The sequence below is a fragment of the Engystomops pustulosus genome, chromosome 2, assembly GCF_040894005.1.
Source record: "Engystomops pustulosus chromosome 2, aEngPut4.maternal, whole genome shotgun sequence".
In the NCBI taxonomy this organism is placed as follows: domain Eukaryota; kingdom Metazoa; phylum Chordata; class Amphibia; order Anura; family Leptodactylidae; genus Engystomops; species Engystomops pustulosus.
The window spans coordinates 105,137,823-105,158,385 of NC_092412.1; the positions used below are offsets into that span (position 1 = coordinate 105,137,823).

The 20,563-nt window shown below is 38.1% G+C and overlaps 2 protein-coding genes across 7 annotated transcripts in view; one reads left to right on the top strand and one right to left on the bottom strand.

Moving 5' to 3' along the window:
• Nucleotides 1–20,563, top strand: part of RPL31 (ribosomal protein L31) — a 435,376-nt gene that overhangs the window by 192,261 nt on the left and 222,552 nt on the right. Inside the window, exon 6 of one of the 3 annotated variants that reach the window (XM_072135874.1) lies at nucleotides 3,972–3,982. The exons of the other annotated variants lie outside the window; for them this stretch is intronic. The gene's annotated coding sequence lies outside the window, so the exon portion shown is untranslated. Of the gene's footprint in view, nucleotides 1–3,971; nucleotides 3,983–20,563 lie in introns of those variants that run through there. 3 annotated transcript variants of the gene reach the window in all.
• TBC1D8 (TBC1 domain family member 8) overlaps nucleotides 1–20,563 on the bottom strand; it is a 52,748-nt gene that overhangs the window by 16,956 nt on the left and 15,229 nt on the right. For 3 of the 4 annotated variants that reach the window (XM_072135869.1, XM_072135867.1, XM_072135868.1), the window contains 7 exons: nucleotides 18,165–18,308; nucleotides 12,831–12,949; nucleotides 11,674–11,902; nucleotides 9,096–9,336; nucleotides 3,044–3,251; nucleotides 1,687–1,863; nucleotides 456–605 (listed from right to left, as the gene is read on the bottom strand). In XM_072135869.1, the coding sequence (XP_071991970.1) occupies nucleotides 456–605; nucleotides 1,687–1,863; nucleotides 3,044–3,251; nucleotides 9,096–9,336; nucleotides 11,674–11,902; nucleotides 12,831–12,949; nucleotides 18,165–18,308 (1,268 nt within the window). The remainder of the gene's footprint in view (nucleotides 1–455; nucleotides 606–1,686; nucleotides 1,864–3,043; nucleotides 3,252–9,095; nucleotides 9,337–11,673; nucleotides 11,903–12,830; nucleotides 12,950–18,164; nucleotides 18,309–20,563) is intronic. The other variant, XM_072135870.1, reaches the window with a different exon arrangement.

Sequence of the window (20,563 nt, forward strand, 5' to 3'; positions counted from 1 at the left end):
GATTCCTTAGCCCTGAATCACATGGGTATCGAGTGTGTCTAATCATCAGAAGTGACTATTATAGGAGTATATACCCAGTGGAGGGTCTGAGTGATACATCTCATGCCTGAGGTAGTAATCCCTGAGACAAGACAATGGTATAGTGATTCATAGAGAATCTCCATGAGATCACATGAACTAACTGGAAGAAATTTTCAGAAAGGAAAACAAATAACAGAACAAGGTAACACATGCTGATTTCGTAAATATTGGAGGAATAGAGACAACCCCTACCTCAATTTACAACAGCCAGAGCCCAAAATATCTATGAGCTATTCCCTCATGCATGCTCACAGATATAAATATATTATATATATATATATATAATATAATTTTGACCTAAACGATGACAGTCTGACTTGGTGTGTAGTTCCACCTTTTAGCAGACCGAGACCTATAAAGCAAATATACTTTACCAATTCAGAGTCGGGATTCCCACTACTAGTCTGATGAAAAGAGGACATCAAAGCTTCTGCATTTGTTGGCAGCTTCTCCTTTTCACTTCTACTTTCTGTGTCTTCATTAACCATTATGTTCATATTACCAAAGCCTTCTTTACCAAACACCTAATCACAAAGATATAGCTATCTTAGATATATAGCTGTATTCAGCAAAGTACACTATGTTCTCTACGAAGACGTCAATGCATTAAACATATGTTAGGATATGTCCATCTCCTTATTTTACACTTTATATATTGATATCTTTTGGTACCAAGTTGTACCAATTAGGGTTTACAGATTGAATCATAATTCGGAGCTGCATTCATCCACCATTGGTTACCAGGTCAGCAAGAATAATATCTAACATTCTTAACGTTTAAGCTCTTTAATGTAGTTAGTATTTCACAAGACAAAAGCAAAACATCATAGCAAGCTATGTGCATAGGACATTTTAGCTCTGAAGTAATATAAGGATCTGGTTGTAATTAAGGATCACTTCAAAACAAATAATGCAATTTATAAAAAGATTATATTTTTGTTCCCGGCCAACTAATGATACGGCAGGTGCATTTATGTAGGTTATCCATGTGTCGTTATGACTCATCCTACTCTTTCTTGTAGTTGCCTAAAAGTATCAAGGCCTCCACTATAACACAGAGAAATTGAATGTAGAGTGTCACAGTCAGTCTTCTGAAAGTGATTGATGTACACACAACATAAGAATCGTGCAGCTGAATTCAAATGCCCAATACACATTTCTACTAATATATGTCACTGGAGGAGAGTCAAGAGGCACCACACACGTTATGTTGATAAACTATCCATAGAATAGGTTCTTAATATTAGATTGGTGAAGCCGCAAAACTAGGAATGAAACTGGAAATGGAAGACTGCCCAGAAACCATAGATAAGCCTACTGGCACTATATCGCAGATTCTATCCTCCTACTATCACTCTACTGTGTTTTTCTCTTACATAATGTATCTGGAGCATTTTCACACGTTTAACTCTTAAAAATAAAGACAAAAGAATAAAAAAAAGAATAGTACAACAGTAAGTAAGTATTACACGATGGGAATGTTAGAAGTTATGAGAAAACAAGCTCATTGACAAATTGATTCTTAAAACATTTGAATAGAATAATATAAAATAAGATATATAACATTTCAAAAAAATAAGAAGAAAGCGTATATGTATACAGTACCAGGTTTCTTGGGCACAGTGTACTCATGTTGACTTGTTGAAGCCTTTGGAGTAAACCATTAACCAAACTCTCTCGGGCCTTCAGCTCAATAAACTGGAAAGCCATCTGCTGCCTGATACTGATAATGATAGGGTTGGGCAGAAGGCTGGTGTCCTCCATCTTCTCCACACTTACTACCTTTAATCATATAATAAAGCATATGAAATGCAACTATTTAAAACTTTTTTTTTCAGATACTATTTTTCATTATTTCATATAAAAATACTCTTCATTTTAAAAATTCAAGTAATAATCCAAAAAGTCTCCCACGGATTTGCAACCTCATATTAAAATCTTAGCAAAATGTAACCTTTTAATCCTAAAATCATTTGATGCAAGATTGGAACATCGGGAGTATTTACCATTATTTTCAGGTTACTAAATTGTCACCTTTTAACAATTTACACTTTTTTTTTTTTAACTATTCCAAACTCTCACTTTTCAATTCTTCCAAGATATATTCCTCATTTATCACCAAAAATCCAGATGTACAAGTCTGATTCACGACATGTGACAATTCAAAATGTTGCAAAATCACTGTAGTCATCTCCCAGCGTAGGAAGTACTTATTGGCAGACCAAAACACCTCAAAATGCCAGATTCATCAAGTAGACTAAGCCACTATGATAAATTTAATGTGTAAAAGAGCTGCTACATCTAAAAACTGGTGTACGTCTCCTATCTAATGATACATCCTCCAATGTTCCATGATGTTCCATCTGTTTGAGAATTGCAGTTTGTGGGAAGTATACAAAAAGCTTGTAAGGCTATCCCATGACGAGCTAATTATATTTACCACGGCTTATACTTGAGTAAAAAAAAAGTTTTACCAGGGTTTTGTGGTAAAATTGGGGGCCTCGGCGTATATACTAGAGTATAAGCCGACCCAAGTATATCTACTCCATGCTGAGTTATAAATGCAATTATAGATATGAGCCTGAAGCTGCTTCACTATGGTGATCTTCAAGACAACTTTTCTACAATCTGTGCCTGTATTTGTGTGCGCTTTACCATGGCTTCCAATTTGGTTATATATTTCACGTTAGGTTTAGCCAAGATCTGATTCCAGCTTTCACTTTTCTTTTGGAAAATGAAAAACACAATAAAATAGGTTTCTATAACTTTGCTTTGTACACGACATGGCACTTCTCCCGATCTAAGTATCCATGGTGGATCATTTCACAGCCAAAGGCTTCAGACCTGTAACTTCAAGTGGAAAGAACTCTACAGAGGAGCATTCTATATTTTATATCATATGGCTATTTCATAAATCTGGTGTGGGGCTTACACAAAGATTATAAAATGAACAAAGTCTTACCTCTTTTAGTGGTATGATAACAGTGCATATTCCATCTTCCTTACTCGCAAAGCAGATATAGCTGTCAGAAGTGTATATCCTGCCTGGTGTATGGCATCGGCTGAAGGGTGTCCATAGAGAACAGTCCACAACATCATACAACCTCTCAGTTCTCGGAAGCTTAAACATGGCTCGAAAAAACTCCTTTTGTGCTCTTGCTTCTAGATCCCTTTGAAAAGAAATACCATATTCTTCTTCACTTCCTATGCATTTTAGTGAACATATATTATTTGAAGGAATCAACAATACAAACCTTACATTTACTAGTTAGATTTTTGAATAAAAAAGGAGATTTCATGGCCCTTCTCCATTTATGCAACCTGATATATTAACACCTAAACCTTGTGTGATGTCTAGAAAATTCTATTTTTTTAATTGAGATCTGATGCTACTGTATTTTCTAGTTTTTAACCCAAGTAAGTTAAATTAACAAAGAACTTCTCAGCACATGTTTTAATAATATAGATTAAAGATCTTGGGTCAAAACTTCAGGGCAAAGAAGAAAAGATACAAATAAGATATAAATATACCTGGACATCCCATGAAAAGTCAACACAGGATATTTATCACAGGGAAAATTCTTAAAATCAGACTTCTTGGAAAGTTGATTTTCCCAAATTTGATTTCCCTGAATTTTCTACAGAAAATTTATTAAGCTTTACCATGGCTTAACTCCGATCACATTCCAGAGTGAGGGTGCGGTCACACGTTACAGTTAAAACTGCATTGCAATTAGTTTTGGGGTGGTTTTAGGTGGTATTACTTATTTTAGCAAGTGAAAGACAACAAATCAACAGGTGAATGACATTTGTGGAACAGCTTTCTCCTTCAAAATCAAATTCACCCATTCAGTTCATGTCTTTCACCTGTGAAATTGACAAAACTGCACCTAAAACCACCTCAAAACTAATTGCGATGCAGTTTTAACTGCAATATGTGACCGCACCCTGTGGGCAGGGACTCTCTAAGCATCCATCTAGTTCTGTGGGGTGAGAATGTGGTAGATTATCAGGGTACGGGTTTATATACACTTTCTTTCTATGTCAGATAATAGTACAATATTCAGAAGGTAAATGAGAGAGAGGAGATGATGAATACACACAAAGATATGTCACAGATACTGTATGTGCTTGCCTCTCCTTTCCCCTGTATAACTTATCTGCCTGTAGCTTGCAGCTTCTCTCTCCTCACGATGTGTTATTTGCTGGCAGGAAGTGAGTGAGTGTCTGTGAGCTCCAGACTGTAGGGGGGGGGGGGCTAGAGTGTAAGGAGCAGAGAGAGAAAAACTCAGCTCCAAGGCCGTCACACAGAAATCCAAGATGACGGCCCCCCAATCCCAAGTCAGAAGTTACAGGGTCGTGTCTAGGGGCAACTAAAATTGAGTACACCAGGACTGATAGAGACAGGTCGGACTTATATCTGTGAAATGCAGTTTTTTTTGTTAATAACAGTGTTATTTTGTTATCCTCAGTACATTTAACAATTTTGTCTTTGTGGGAATACCCCTTTAGTCAGGACCCTAGTGTAACTTCTGAATCACTTAACATTGAAATCAGTTATGACTCTGTTGTATATGGAACCCATGATGATGGTGAAACCAGATCTTAAAATCTTTGTCTGTGCAAAACATTGGTGAGTTTACCTTTAAATTTATAATATTAGCTACTAGATGAGGAACAAACTTTTATAAATGTTTTGTGCATATATTGTGTGTGGTAAATTATGATTTATTGCTGTATGTGGCCATAAAAAGGATAAACATATTAAATGCTGCTAAATGTGGCCCATATATACATGGCAATGAAGTCAAAAACATTGCAAAAAAACTATTTTGCTTCTTTCTGGCATAAAGGATTGACAAATTTCTCCCTTAGCTTTTATGATTACAATAATTGGACTAGGGTAAGACTGAGCCGTAGCACCTAGGTATACAATTCTGGTGTCAAATTAAGCCTTCCCCTGCCAAAGAAGTATTTAAATGGGAGAATCTCCTCTCTTATATTATATAATATAATATAAGGATAAGCCAGAGATATCCTCTGTTACTGTTGTGACAAAAAAAATGTGTTTTTTTAAATATAGATTTCAATTCCTGAATGTAACTTAACAGTGGATATCTCCAATTCTGGGAGGGATTATCCTCATTATGTCAACATCAGAATTGTGTTTCCAGCTGTCGCAGTTCCAGAGATATGACTATATGAAGTGAGCCCGCCCTTCCTCCAGTCTGTCAGCTGAAAGCAGAATGCAGAAGCAACTGCAGAAGACACTTTGCAAAAGAACATGCATACTCTGGCTCTGAAACTGGAAAATTGCGATGGATTGACACTGTACATATTAATAACATATTTTGGTAATCATTTTACTGCTTTAAAAAAAAAAAAAAGATTGGGGGAAAAATGATAAAGCATATTTTTCACATTTTTAGTTATTTGACTGTCTGCTAATTCTATTAAAAAAAACTGTAATCAATAAAATTATTCTATCAATGTGTCTTACATGTGATGAGGAAAAACAAATTTAAAATTGTTATGATATGTAAAGTAGTTTCCAAGATGGCGTAATTTAAGAGCAGAACAGAACTCAGGCACTGGGTTAAAGGTGTATTCTCATCTCGGCATTCACATTCAATTTAATTCATCAGCCATATATCTACGTTTCTACAATTATATGTTATTAAAAAATTTTTTGCTGTGTTAAGATAATTTCTCATAAATGTAGTTATATGGTCCCTTAGAAACAAGACTGTGTCCTTGGATACGACCACCCCTGCTGGAGTGATTGCACAAAGAAACAAAAAGCTTTTATACATGAAATGTCTGGGAGTTACTGCATTGTCCCACAGCCGTCCTGTGATAATGATTGCTGAATCCAGGAGGTCAGGCAGGGCTCAATAGTGCATGTCAGGCCACCATTGCCAGAGTGCAGGGTGATTGTATCCAATCGTGTCTAAGGGACAACATGGCAACATTTAGGAAAATGTTTTAATAACATCCAATTAAAGAAATGTTTACATATGGCAAATAAATTAAATGCGAATGCCCAGATGGGAATACCCCTTTAAGTTCCCAGAAAAGCTTCCTCTTTCTACTTTGCAAACAAAAGAAAATATAACACGACCCAGAACCAACAGTCATAAAAAGAAATTGAGTTCTCTTCTAAGAAAGAAGAAGTTCTGTGTGTACACTAATAACTACAACGGTTCTTATGTGATTTCATTACAGCAGGGAATTTTTTTCAAAAATAAAAGGTCATAGTTGAGGTTCTAACAGTATAGCAGGCAGCAGATATCTGACCATGAGCTTCAGTGAGCATAACAAGACACCAGTGGGCCTTGATACAAACCTTGGATCGAGGCCCCCATATACCTAAATTTGCGCTGCCACCACAGACCCAAACATAATATTTACATACACATATATGCTACCTTGACATATACTCACAGCACCATAATCGACCAGCAGCAGCCTCCATTCAATAAAATCACCACGTGCGACACAATCCCCGGCACAATCCCCGAAAACCCGACGGAAATGCGGCCGCGGATCCTTAGTAAATAAGCCCCAATGAGTCCAAAGTCTCACTGGCATAAAATAACTAGCATTTCCATCATGAGGTTTCTTTATGTAAGTTAATGCATTTGTAGCTTGGGATATAGATTACAGGCTAATTGCCAAAACAACAATTACAATTGTGATGGTTGGTGAGCAATATTATGTTACTATTGTCATAATTATTGTCATAGTAATCAGTATTTACTGAAGTGGGATAAGTAAGATGTCTAGTTCATAGATGGATCCACAATTACCAAGTAGGGTAATTTATGATATTCTTTGGTGTAAACGTAAAAATAAAGCCTCAAATCCCCAAAAAAAGATTTTGTCAGGTCATAAAAAATAAACCTTATGAAATAGTATATGGACTCCTTAGCTCATACCTTCTCTTGGAGCACAATGTCTCTCAATCGTATGCCCAACAGTCTATTAGTATTTGATAGCCATTATCTTTATTAGTATATGCGCTTACATACAATCTAACAGAAAACTAATTTCCATCAAAAGATACCAACTACAGCACAAATAAACAAGCACTTGTGTAATTATGTGGACAGGAAAAAATGGATTTTGAAAAGCATGGTTAAAAAGCTTGCCATGTCCTGAGGTACACAAACAGGTGGTTTCATCTACAAAATAAGAATGAAGAGATACCACTGAAACCCTGCGATGCCCAGTAGGAGAGAAATGCTGTGCGCCACATTTATTTTCTAAAAAAAGGGGTATGTCCCTGGTGACTCGGGACTATTACTAGACAGAAGATAGCTGTGCTCCAGAAAATTCAGTCCGTGTACAAAAAAATTAAATATTGTGCAGCAAACTAGACCAACTAATAGGAGGTGTAAAGTACAACTCATCAGTCCTATACTGAACCAGGTTAATCATCCAGGATCGGACACTGATAATCTGGCGCAACATAAGACTGTCTACCTCTACTCTGCACTGGTCTAATGACGGACACATTGATACATCTCCCCCAATCTCATAGATTAGCATAGAACCCATGCACTATTCTGACATCAGAGCCCTATGTAAGATCAGACATGAGAGTATACATGTAGGATCCCTGTAAATGTATTCAAATACATTAAATAACAGCTTTCCAGAATGAAAAGTGTTAATAATACGCACAGCAGGCATTAATGCATCAGATCTCATTATACTACTTTAGTCCATTTGAAAAACCGTAGCAGAAGTATCATGCGACATCAATTGGAGATTAAAGGAATAGGAAAAAAAACAGGAAGGAAAGTCAATAAGCAGCAGGATGTCTATTAGCCATAATTATTATGTACTCATGAGCAGAGCCTGAAGAATATTTCTAATGACTAATAAAGATTGATCCATTAAATATTCATGTGAGCACAGATTCGGACTGCCGGGAAGTGCAATACGCTAGAAGTTCTTGTGACAGACTGATAAAATAAATACAAGCCAAGATGATTTTCTTCAAGGTCAAGATAAATTGAGAAGAACTGGGATTACAATAAACGCTACCCATGTGTTATGCACAATGAGCATTACACAGGATTTAGAGGCACAATATGGGGTAATAGTATTTGTGAACCGCAATTATATAAATATATAACGTTTGTCAAGTTTCTTTACAATAGAAGTATTTCACATCAGTAACTTACTCATAAATCCTGTGACTGTGATCCAGGCACTGTGACTGTGCTAATCTTATATTTTTTTATGCATGGCCTCCTTCCATCTAAAATCAACTTTATAATTATGCCAATAAGCCAGAAAGGCTCTGGGGGGGTGTTACCAGAGCCCCTCTATGCTCTGTCTTCACAGGCTGTAACACATCTCACCCTTCCTCCTACTCCCTCTGTATTCTGAAATTTCCTTTCCTGCAATGTGATTACAGCAGGCAGAGGAAGGGGCAAAATGCTCCTGTACAGTGTAACAGCCTGTGAAGACAGAGCACAGAGGGGCTCTGATAACCAAGCTCAGAGCCTTTCTAGCTCATAATCATAATTTTTAAAGGTGAGTCTAGAAGGAAGAAGGCCATGGATAACAAATGTAAGAATATTATAAGAAGACTACTACAGTCATGGTACCTAAATCTATGAGTAAGTGTCCCTGGTTTATCATGCTTGATTTAGATGGTATATATCCTTTATGAACAACGCATTTAAGAGAAACAAAGGTAAACCTAAGGGCTTTTGTTTTTAATTTCCATTATGCTCAGGTGTGAACTGGGCCTTAATGGGATATTACAATATGGCAACTGTTCTATAGGCTGAACCCACATTTATAATAAAATTGATGGCATCTAGTGCCACTAATTTCTCACTATATTTAGGAAGAGCGCTTGAATCATCATGAATAACAGAAATTCATAATATAATTTATACGGTATTCTCTGATAGCTTCTACTCGTCAAATAGCACAATACATTTTTTTGGAAAGGTGAAACACCAACTATAAATTGTGTAAAATAAACCACTTACCTCTTAGTGATTTGTGTTGGTTGCTTCAAATTCTGGTCTAGCTCAAAGGCTTCATTGTCCAGATGCCTCCTTATTGTCACATCTGCCAGCTGCTCCATTATCCTAAACACCTCATTGATATCAAGGAACATGGAGAACTCACGCTCTTTCCCACAAGTATAGACCATGATGATATCTGCCATAAGAACATTCGACGTCCTTTCAAGTTTCTGAACCTCTACCCATGGGATGATGAGTTTTACTTAAAAGACAAAGAGTAATATAATGAAAAAGCGCCATCATCTAACTAACCCCTTATACAATTCATTCATTCAAACATTAATTTAAAGGATCTTCCTATATAAGACACTGATAATATATTAACAACTTGTATATCCATAGAGGTTTCAGACATTTGTGACTGGTGAGGACCAGGGACCCGTCCCTCAGCAGCAATGTGTTGGTCGTTTATATTGATGAGAGACAGAGAGTATAGAATCAACAACACATAAAAAGCACTTGCTTCCTACATACGACCGATCAATCATATGAGGTAGAGTAATGTCAAATAACTATGACACCTGAGTTTCATTGATTATTATATGGCCCACATTTATTAATAGCGAGGCAAACTGCACTAATGTGCAGAGAGCACCCGATCTATGAAGACAGGAACACAGTTTTCATGAATCCAGCGAACCCTTGAGTTGAGTGCACCATTTTTCTTTCTGGTGCACTCAGTTTGTTTGTGCACCACAATTAAGACATAAATTTGGTGTATGGCATAGTGCAGCTGCAACACAATACTGGCGTAAACACTTCACAAATACATGTGCCAGTAGTTTGAATACTGGTGTAGACCGCTTAGTAAATTTGGGCCAATGTGGTTAACTAGGACTGTCAGGTGAGTAATAAACGAGAACAATAAGGTGTTTAAAACAAGAAGCTATGTAGCCAGAAGGTGTTAGAGGATTATAGAGAGAAAATTAATTCTGTAAAAAAATATATAAAGGAGTCTGAAAGAAATAGTGCAATTGGAAGTAAAAATAATTATTATCCAAAATTATTCCCAAATCATCCCAATTCAAATATATAAATGACAAAAAAAACTAAAAACAGAGAGTGTGGGACCTCTAAGCAAGTTGTAGACTGAACCTGAGGGAAGCTGTGAATGTTGTGTATCTGGACTTTTCCAAGGCATTTGACACAGTGCCACATATAAGGGTGGTACATAAAATGAGACTGCAGGGACAAGGGGTAATCTGTGTATTTGCGTAAGCAATTGGCTTAGTGATTGAAAACAGAGGCCATCATTAATGGCACATTCTCAGATTGGGTTGACGTTACCAGTGGAGTGCCACAGGGGTCAGTAATTGGACCCCTTCTTTTAATATGCAATTAATACCAAAGCCAATTGTATAAACTTAAGGTTATGCACTTCGGCCACAGGAAAAAAATTATGTTCTAAACAGTCAACTACTTGGTAAAAACTGCAGCTGAAAAAGACTTGGGGTATTGGTGGATGGAAAACTTAATTTGTTGCTAATAAGGTAAATAAAATAAAATGTAACTGGAACAGGTGCAGAGGAAAGCAACCAATATTATTAAGGGAATGGGGGGGGTGACTACAATACAATAATAGATTACTAAACTTATGGTTATTAACCTTATTTGTTTAATCCTAAATTATAGGTTGGATGTGATGGGTCTGTATCATGCACTATAATACTATCCAGCTGTGAGCTAGGACAGTAACTGCAGCCTTGCAACACATGCCCCATGACTAGATCTAGTTTTCTGGCAGGGACCCAGGTATATACTATTATCTACTTTTAAAAGTGAGTGGAACCAGTAATGTTTATTATAAAAGTAGATTTGGAATAATTTAAAAGGTTATGGGAACCTGTCAATAGGTGAAAATGTGAAATCCTGATGACAGGTTCGCTTTAAGAAAAAAAAAATCTGAAATCAGGTGCTTAAACAACACTGCTGAAAAAGCAACCAATTAGGTACCAAAAAACACATCAATGATGCGTTTACCCCAATAGTTGAGATCTGTCAAGTAGGTAGTGTGGATTTCAAGTTTTCATTTGAGACATGTAAGGTTTCTAGGAAATAGACACAAAACAGGTCCTACAACTTTCAGGACAGGAATATTCTGAGGCCTCTCGCAGATAATTAAACAGAGGTCTGTGAACTTCTTAGAAACCTGCATGAATGAGCACTATTGTTCAGTCACAAGACAAATCCTGTTTGTACAAGTGTAACTTCAGACCCAATACATGTACACTATATCTAACATAGTTGTTGGAGTAGGGAGAAAAGAATTTACAACAAGTTTACATATGTAAGGTTTGCAGATTCCCCATGCAGGACTTTCCAACACAAGCCCAACATAGCCCCAAAATAGCCAATGGGAACGTTTGGCTCTGCTTCTACCATCATTTTATACATCAGGGGCATCCACTATTTTCATTATTCTGCTTCTATAACGGAGCAGAACAATGAAATAAGCATCACAGATGTTAGGATATGGAGACTTTCTATAACCAGTTCTTTATAAAAATACTTGTCCACAGGTATCATGTTGGTAACTTACATTCCTTTCCAAGAAAGAAGGAATAGAAACAAAGGTGATTGACGCTCAGGTAAAGCCAACCCTGACGTGGCACTTTGCCTTTCCAACAGCAGCAAGAGTAAAAGGTGATCAGTTTTTCAGTCTCTGGGAAGTTGAATCTGCTCTCAAATTTTACCAATCCCTCACGGAATTTTTCAGGATCCTCCTCCTGCTCTGCCAACTTGCTGCTGGTCTCTTCTGCAATAAGGCCCTGTTAAAGTAAAAAATTAGATTTTTAAATACAGTTCTCAAATCCTGACTGTAACTTAGAGTGGATATCTCCAGCTCTTTTTCATCTATAAACACAATCCTAATATTACATTAAAAGGGAAGATTGTGTTTCTAGGTGCCATGGTTCAGGAGATATTAACTTATTAAGCGAGTCCCTCTCCAGCCCGTCAACTGAAGGCAGAATGCAGAAGACACTTTCCAGAAGTATCTGCAACCTTGACATGATGATGGATTGACACTGTACATATTTATAACATATTTTGGTAAAGGTTAATACAATTTCACCGGGAAAAATGGCAAAAAGCTTATTTTTTCACATATTTAGTTTGCCTCCTAATTCTTTAAAAAAAATATAAATGTTATTAATAAAATTATTATCAAGGTGAAGTCTCATATCATGGGGAAAAATTGTAATATGTAAAGCGGTTCCAAAGAGCAGAACAGAACTGACCTGGACATTCAGGCACCAATCGGTCATGAAGGGGTTAATTATGATCGCAGAAAGAAGGTCCTAACACCCATGTACCTGGCTGTTGCATTCAGGTGGAGAATGAATAGAGGTAGCTGCACATGTATTGCCAGCACTGCCACTATGCTAATAAAACTTTGAAAGGTACGCAGTGCTAAATCAGAACTTTAGGATTATTCAGAGGTCAGATTCTCACTGACCAAAAACTTATGTCAAGCAAAATTCATATGCCAAATATCTGACAAAAATTTTACAACAGATATTACAGGTTACACATATCTGAAATTAACTTCCATAGTTTTGTAATTGGATAAAACAATTAACTCAAGACGGACTAGGCTGGAATGTGAGTGGCTTGCTAGGTTTAAGCAAACAACAGTTCATTGTTGCATTCGAGCAACACAAGATAAATATATATCCATCTATGATCAGGACTTACCTTGACCTTGCCCTTCACAAAGTTTGCAATATCGTCTTTGTTATCAAACACTGAAAGCGTGTGCAGCAGGTTCTGTTCCAACCATTCCCAGTGCTGGAGAATCTCTTCCATGGTGGCCCCTGAAGAAAAGGAACATACACTGTTTTCCTATAGTCTATACAAGGTCTAAATGAAAACAAGTATATCAGGTAATTAGAAGTTCTGTCATTTAATTTATATCCAGACTTTAGGACCAAGCCCTGCACCTTGATTCTTTATTATCGTGATCCCTGTCTGCAGAAAGAACATTCAATATCTTGAAAATGTCTTCAAAAATTTTGCAGATATGTTGCTAAATTGCAGCAAGACATTTTCATAAATTGTAACGCTGAAAACCATCTAAAAAAAAGTCTTCTAATCCCCATGATCCAGTGGCAGCAGTGCTGCTCGTCTCCCTGGTGTGTGTACTATTGAGCAGCCTCTGACGATGTAGCAGTCATGTGCCCATGATGCAGCCACGATGGCACACAAGCCATTTCTTAGCTGCAGTGGTCACTGGAAATAGCAAGGTAATAGGGGCACTAGAAAACATCGTACCGTAATTTTATTTTATTTCTAGCTCTCCTATCCCCTTTGATGTCTGCTCTAATATGTTTTAACAGATTATAACAATGGACAGTCGATAGTATTCATTTTCTAATAGTTGGAATTTTAGAGCAATTTTTCTTGCAAAGCTGTAATTGTACATTAACATGTATGTATGTATGTATGTAAATATATATAAACACACATATAGATAGAGAGAACAATAACTGTGCTATATACAGTACATTGCATTCCCTATGATCAGTGATTTTTTGTTAAGTGACATAATAAACATAGGTGTAGCTTGTCCTAATGTACAATATAACCATGTTTGATCCCCTCCAAATCATGTGGATTCCTTCCAAAAATATTCCACACAAAAGCAAAACTTCAACAGAAATAGTATTTGATCTGTATTACTCCCATTTTCCTTCCTAAAGGGACAGTCAGATTGCTAAGAATTTCAGAAACAGGAAAATCTTCAAAAGTAAACACAGTGAAAATGTGACAATTGTCACATTCAAAAGATACCCTGTTTCCCCTAAAATAAGACATCACCCGAAAGTAAGACCTAGTACAAGTTTGTTCAGGCTTAGAAATATAAGGCCTCCCCTGAAAATAAGACCTAGCGGCCGCCATTGCAACAGCTCCCCCCACGTCATACACTAGTATTAGGAAATCTTTTAGATGTTGCAGAAAGTTGTGACATGGGGATATGAAGGATAAGAAGGGTCATTTACGGAAATTATTTTTACTAAATATGAGAGATTGGGGGCAATGATTCTAATAGAAATGGAGCCAAAAGAAATACAGCATGAAATTCAGAGTTTGGATAGTCAGAAGGGTGTTATAGAAGTTGATTTTTTTTGTTCAACGATAAATGTAAATTCTTGTTCATGGAAAAATAAGACATCCCCTGAAAATAAGACCTAGTGCCTCTTTAGGAGCAAAATTTAATATAAGACACTGTCTTATTTTCGGGGAAACAGGGTAGTACTGACAGAAATAGTGACAGAGACCTGATGACAGGGGTCCTTTAAATGTTCAAGAGTCTAATGGTGTATTTCCCTTAAGGTTTGCTGCCTCATGAGATGCAAGAATTAACTTTACATTTTAAATAGCAATTGTTAGTGTTAAAAGTAAAAGTGAAATGTTCTATATCCGTACTGCCAACAGAAATCTAAGAATAAGACAGATGATATGGAAAAGAATATCTCAGAAGGATCAGACTACATAGGGTTTGTATGTAACCTGCTAACTTGGAAACAAAAAGGTCAATAAATTAACAGCAGGGACAAAAAAAAAAAAAAGTTTATACCAGTAAGTCAGGTACCACCTCTTATAATAATAGTCTCATTTCCTTATATAGATGTTAGAGCAGCGCCAATGACTGTGCTACTGTAACTCCCTGATCACAGAAATATAAAGATATTCCTCAAACGTAGCATTTAATAAAACATTTAAAACCAAAGGGGTATACCCCAGACCCTAAACTCTCACTGAGCCGCCCTTCTTCCTTGTCTTGCCAACCTCTATATACAAATTGTAAGACCCAAACAAATATGCCACTTAACTATATATTCATGGCAGTTTGCTATTAACATTACAGCCCAATGCTTCCATAGCACAGGAATGGGACTGTCCCATTTAGAAAAGTCCAAAAGGAGGGCTCTTTAGGGCCAAAAAATACATCGGAAGCATCCAAATAACTTTTTGATGACTTTTTCAATGCTACCATTTTCAGTACTCTACGGCCTTTTAAACATTTTTTTTTATAGAATTTTTTTATAGTTTGCAAAATAGTAAAAAAGTGGCGTTTATTACTTTATAAAAAAAATAAACCAAAAATAGTTTTGCTTACTTCCACATAAATCACCTTTTATCTTATATTACCTGGCATCAAAGGGGGTGTGTCCTGCTCAGCCAGCCCCTGCCATCTACTCCTCCTCATGCCTCCTTACTATTCATGTGACCAGGGTGACATCATCTCAGGTCCTTTAGTCTCTTAACAATAGCAAACAGCTGCCTCCTACTTCTACTCCTCTCCATCCTACATACATGGAGTCTGATGTGATTTCATGTGCAGTCTGCTATTGTTAGAAGGCTGAAAGACCTGCAATGATGTCACTCTGGTCACATGTCATGAATGTAACATAAGGCACAGTGTAAAAAAATTGACACCGTTTCCCATCTGTACATAGAGCTTTATATGTCTGTAGTTGAATAATAGCAGACAGTCCCTAAGAACAAGGAGGCAGGGCAGTAATTTGAGGAGACAGAGCTGTCAGTCACAATAGTGGGGCGTGGTTCACTGCCAGACTGGGTCAACTAGAGTCAAAAACACTAAAACAGTTAAAAGACCTAATTTGCATATCATGAAAATGTCTGTAATTAAGGTACAGTGCCTCACTGGCAACTATTTTTAGGTGATATGTGGAGGACTTGTAATCCTATATTAGCAGGCATTGTTAGTCAGGGTGGTAAAATTCTGGTGACAGGTCTTCTTTAAAGCTCCCTGCCAACAAGTCATGGCAAAGTCCCGGGTTCATGGCTCTGCCCCCACTCGTAAATATTTTATTCCTAACCCTCCCACAACCTATCAGCTCCTAACACTTCCTCTCTGTGTCGACTCACCAGGTAGCAAGCCTTGCACAAGCTTAAATCCTGTCAATAACCGTTATTACGGTATATTTTGATAGATTGGACATCTTGGGATGCGGCAATACAAGTTTATGATTTTTATGGTTTATCGCACATTTTAACACATTGGGGCAGTCTGAAAGTCAGCTGTCTGAAAGTCAGAATATTTCTAGTTGCCCATGGCAACCAATCCCAGCTCCCCTTTAAATTTTAATGAGCACTAGAAAATTGAAAGCTGAGCTGTGATTGGTTGCCATGGGCAACTAGAAATATTCTGACTTTCAGACAACTTGATAAATCTTCCCCATTGTGTGAGACGAGGCTGCCATAGCAAGAGATTGACGCTCCCTGATGACGTCATAGGGAGAGATAATTCACAATCTCCCACACGCCACCAGCTTTTTAATGCCGCTGTCAGCTTTGCCGGCATAGAACGACGGGTTAACACCTGTGATCAGTGCTATCATCAATCCGGGGTGTTACCGGTGGGTGTTTGCTGCAATATGCAGCAATCACTCACCGGCAATGGAGAGTAATCAGCCAGTAATACTACGTCAAGCCGGAGTAAGGGATTAAAGGGTTGGACAGTAGAAGAGGAAGGAAGTGGTGCTGCTCAGAGACAATGGGGCATATTTATCATACGCTGGCGCACGTGCACCAGCGTATGATAGCCCCGCCGCTGCAAATTCGCAGCCCGATACATGAAGAGGCTTCTGCCAGCTGCCAGCTCTGTATCAGGCTGCCAGCTGCGCAGCATTTATCCTATGCCAGGCAGGGCCTGGCGTAGAAAAAACCGCAACCGGCGACTTTTCACGTATGAAAAGTCGCCGGCAGCAGCGAGTGCGCAGGCGTGGGGACAGTAACGCCCCGCGCCTGCCCACTCCCGTCCGGCCGCGCCCCCCCCTTCACGCCCCTTCACTCCCCATGGCGTGAAGGTGGCGGATTGTGGAAAATAATCGCAAAAGCTAGCAATAAGCTAGCATTTGCGATTATTTCAGGGCCTCTGCGCCACTGGCGGTGCGCAGAGGTCCTGATTAATATCCCCCAATACCTCCAGAAAACATGTGGTTGTTTTGTATGTAAAGTGGAAATGATCCACGCATGAATGAAAAGCCTCAGTTCGTACATGTGTAGTTGAGTACACGTTTTTTTGTGTAACAGAATGGACAAAATAAACTGCAACAAGATCTGTGAATTAAGCCAGTCTTAGATTGCAGATAGCTGTTTATAGATGATACTTTTGTTTAGAACTAAAATATGTTTGTGGGAGTGGTTATTTGAGAACCAAAATAAGATCATAGTAGAAAAATAAGACTATAGCAGCTGCCTCTCCCAGGAAGTAGTGTCTCCCACTACCCAGGACTTACAGTACTGCTGCTCAGAACACACTGAATAGTGTGGAGTAGGGAAAGTGTGTATATAGAAGCACTATCTGTAATGTTAAACAGTGAACCTCCACACATGTATACATAACACTGTAGAATATTCATCTGGGGGCCAATCATTTATATATGTTTATATACTCTATAGGAGTGGTGGTGAACCTATGGCATGGGTGCCCTCTCTATGGAAACCCAAATCATCACACAGCACCAAGGTCATCCATCCTGCAATAACAGACAGCCCAGGACGTGCCACATTCAGCGCTATTTTAAAGTGACTGGAACTGCAGGAGTAGCAAAGAGGTGTGGACAGAGGTGAATTAACATTGGAGCTCCTGTGTGAGCCCTTGTTATTATTCTTGCTCATGGGACCCTGGAGGAAGCTGTATTGGTGTCCTAGGGACACCGGTACGATTACAACATGTGACAGAGCAGGCATTTGTAATATTCTTATATTGCCATTTGGCGAAAAATATATTATTTTGTAGTTTGGGCACTGAGTCTCTGAAAGGTTCACCATCACTGCTCTATAGTATTACATGGGGTACTATCATTATTTTTGGGACCCTGGTACACACCTATTTAAAATGTTTGATTAAACGGTTTGATGTGTTTTCTTTCTATATGTTAGTCCACTAGATCATTAGCTGAAAACCACAGCAGACAACACTGTTATTTTTGGTTACCTTAAAACATCCACGATCATGCAGGCACAGAGCATGCTTTGGATGTAGGTAATGAAACTCACCAATTGCTAGGGCCCAGTATACCTCTGACTCACCACAAGCGATGCTTGAGTAAACCTGTGATCCGGGGACCTGAAGTAGAATCCGAAATGGAGCAACTCTGGCATTGGAGTCCAGTACAGCATCCAGTGCACCCACAAGACGACCTATGTTAACGAACAATAAAGACGATTTTAACTTGGAGTTAAATTCTTGCAATATTCTATTATGTACGTTTCACTTACCTGACTGTTGCATACAGCCAAATACTGCCTACCCTCGGAAGGCAATGGGTACCCTTTTGTGCAAGTAATTTCCTTAACAATTGCGCTGCCACTGGCCACCTTGCATAGGCAGAGTATCAGCCATGTCTAACCTTGCTGTGTGGTCTGAACTTACTGTATCATACTGACCTCACGGCTTTATGTACTGTAGTGCTTTGGCTGTTTGGGAGCTTATAAGATGCTGCAAATTCAGGTCACACTGTGTGGCTGCTCCAAGTGATGTCCCACCAAAGCATCCTATACCCTATCTACAGCATAATGGATAATCAGAGATTCCTGGGAGTCCCAGAAATTGGGATACCAAGGGACCAGAGGTCCTTCTGTGAACGGAATACTATCCAACAACACTATAGAAGTCAATGCTCCATGCACAGATGGCCTGTCTTTTTTTCCCCACCAATAATCAGAGGATTATTAGGGCTTGTTTATTGTGGGAAAAGGTAACAGTTACCAAATAAACCTGAGTACAAGCGGATCCGAATATAAGAAGAGGTACCTAATTTTACCACAAGAAACTGGGAAAACCTATTGACTTGAGTATAAGCCTAGGGAGGGAAATGCATTGGTGCCAGACCATGCCCCTCAGTATATAGATATTTTAACCACATTTTCCAAAGGAAAATGACAGCAGAATGTCCCTTTCATGTCCTGTTGTTACACTTTCCAGTACTAGGACATATGATCTCTCTAGCATCTTGATAGACACAGTATCAAGTAAACAGCCAGCCAGCGGGCTCCCCAGTATACAGCCAGGTCCACCTGTGAATACTGTCCAACAACACTATAGGAGTCAATGGAGTGCTGGGAATGCTCAATGTACAGATGGCCTGTCTTTTTTTCCCACCAATAAATCTTTAATACATTTATTAAGTAAAAAAAATTTATGCAGAAAAACAAAAAAAAAAACACATACAATCAATTACATATTAAAATTTAAGAGAAATAGAATAATAGCAATATCGCTTTTATTCCTCAATCAAAAGAGAATTGTTAGCATGTGTTTATTGTGGGAAAACCTATTGACTAGAGTATAAACCTAGGGTGGGAAATGCATTGGTGCCAGACTATGCCCCCCAGTGTATAGGTAGCCAGCCAGCCGGCCCCCAGTGTATAGGTAACCAGCCAGCCAGACCCCCATATACAGCCAGGCGGCAGTATACGATTTGACTAAATAGTTGGGGAGGCACAGAGAAAGTGGAGAGGGACAGAGAAAGAAAGATGGATGGACTGTCTTAAGTGACAGATGGACTTTCTTAGCGGTCGTACAGCTCACAGTGATCTGGAACTTATCTCTTAGTCCAGAATTTTGATAGAATGATAGAATGGTACCGAAAAGTATTTGGCAAAAAAAAAAAAATTTTTTATACATGATCACTGCGAATTAATGCTGATTATAACAAACAAAATTATTACATACAGAATAAATGTTGGTATAGGTAATACTACAGGGCACAACAACATGTACACAACATGCTCCCAAAGAAGCTTGTTTATGCGCATACAGATGTACAAAAGCAGGTTCTCAGCTGTTAGGAGATGCCCTAAATAGTCTCATTACTGGAATTTAGGAGCCTATGTGGACAAATAGCATGAGAAGCCTGCACTTTACACGCAACTCTAAGGCTTGGATCATATGGCATTTTAAGTGGGTAAGTATTTGGAGGGGTTTTCTGGTGAAATAAATAGAGATCGAAACATTTATATAATCCAGTATTTATAGTACTGCTATGCTTAGCAGATTTATGTGACAGTCCTATTCATCTGCAAAGGTTCATTGCTCAGCAAAATGAAACTCCACAAATATACAGTAAGTGTCAAAATCTGGTGGAAAGTGCATTTTTTCCCTTTTTTATAATCCTTGTATTTAATAAAAGGTACAGTATGTACAGTATCCTCTGCCACAGACCGTTTCAGATAGGAATGGAGAAAAAAAAAAAAGAAAAAGCGTAGCATACAATTGTAGAAATTATGATCTCTATAGAGATTTATAAGTTAAATGATATTTTAACAACAGATTCCAAAGGAAAATGACAGCAGAATGTTCCTTTCATGTCCTGTTGTTACACTTTCCAGTACTGTACTAGGACATATGATCTTTCTAGCATCTTGATAGACACAGTCCTGCAATGAGAAAATCT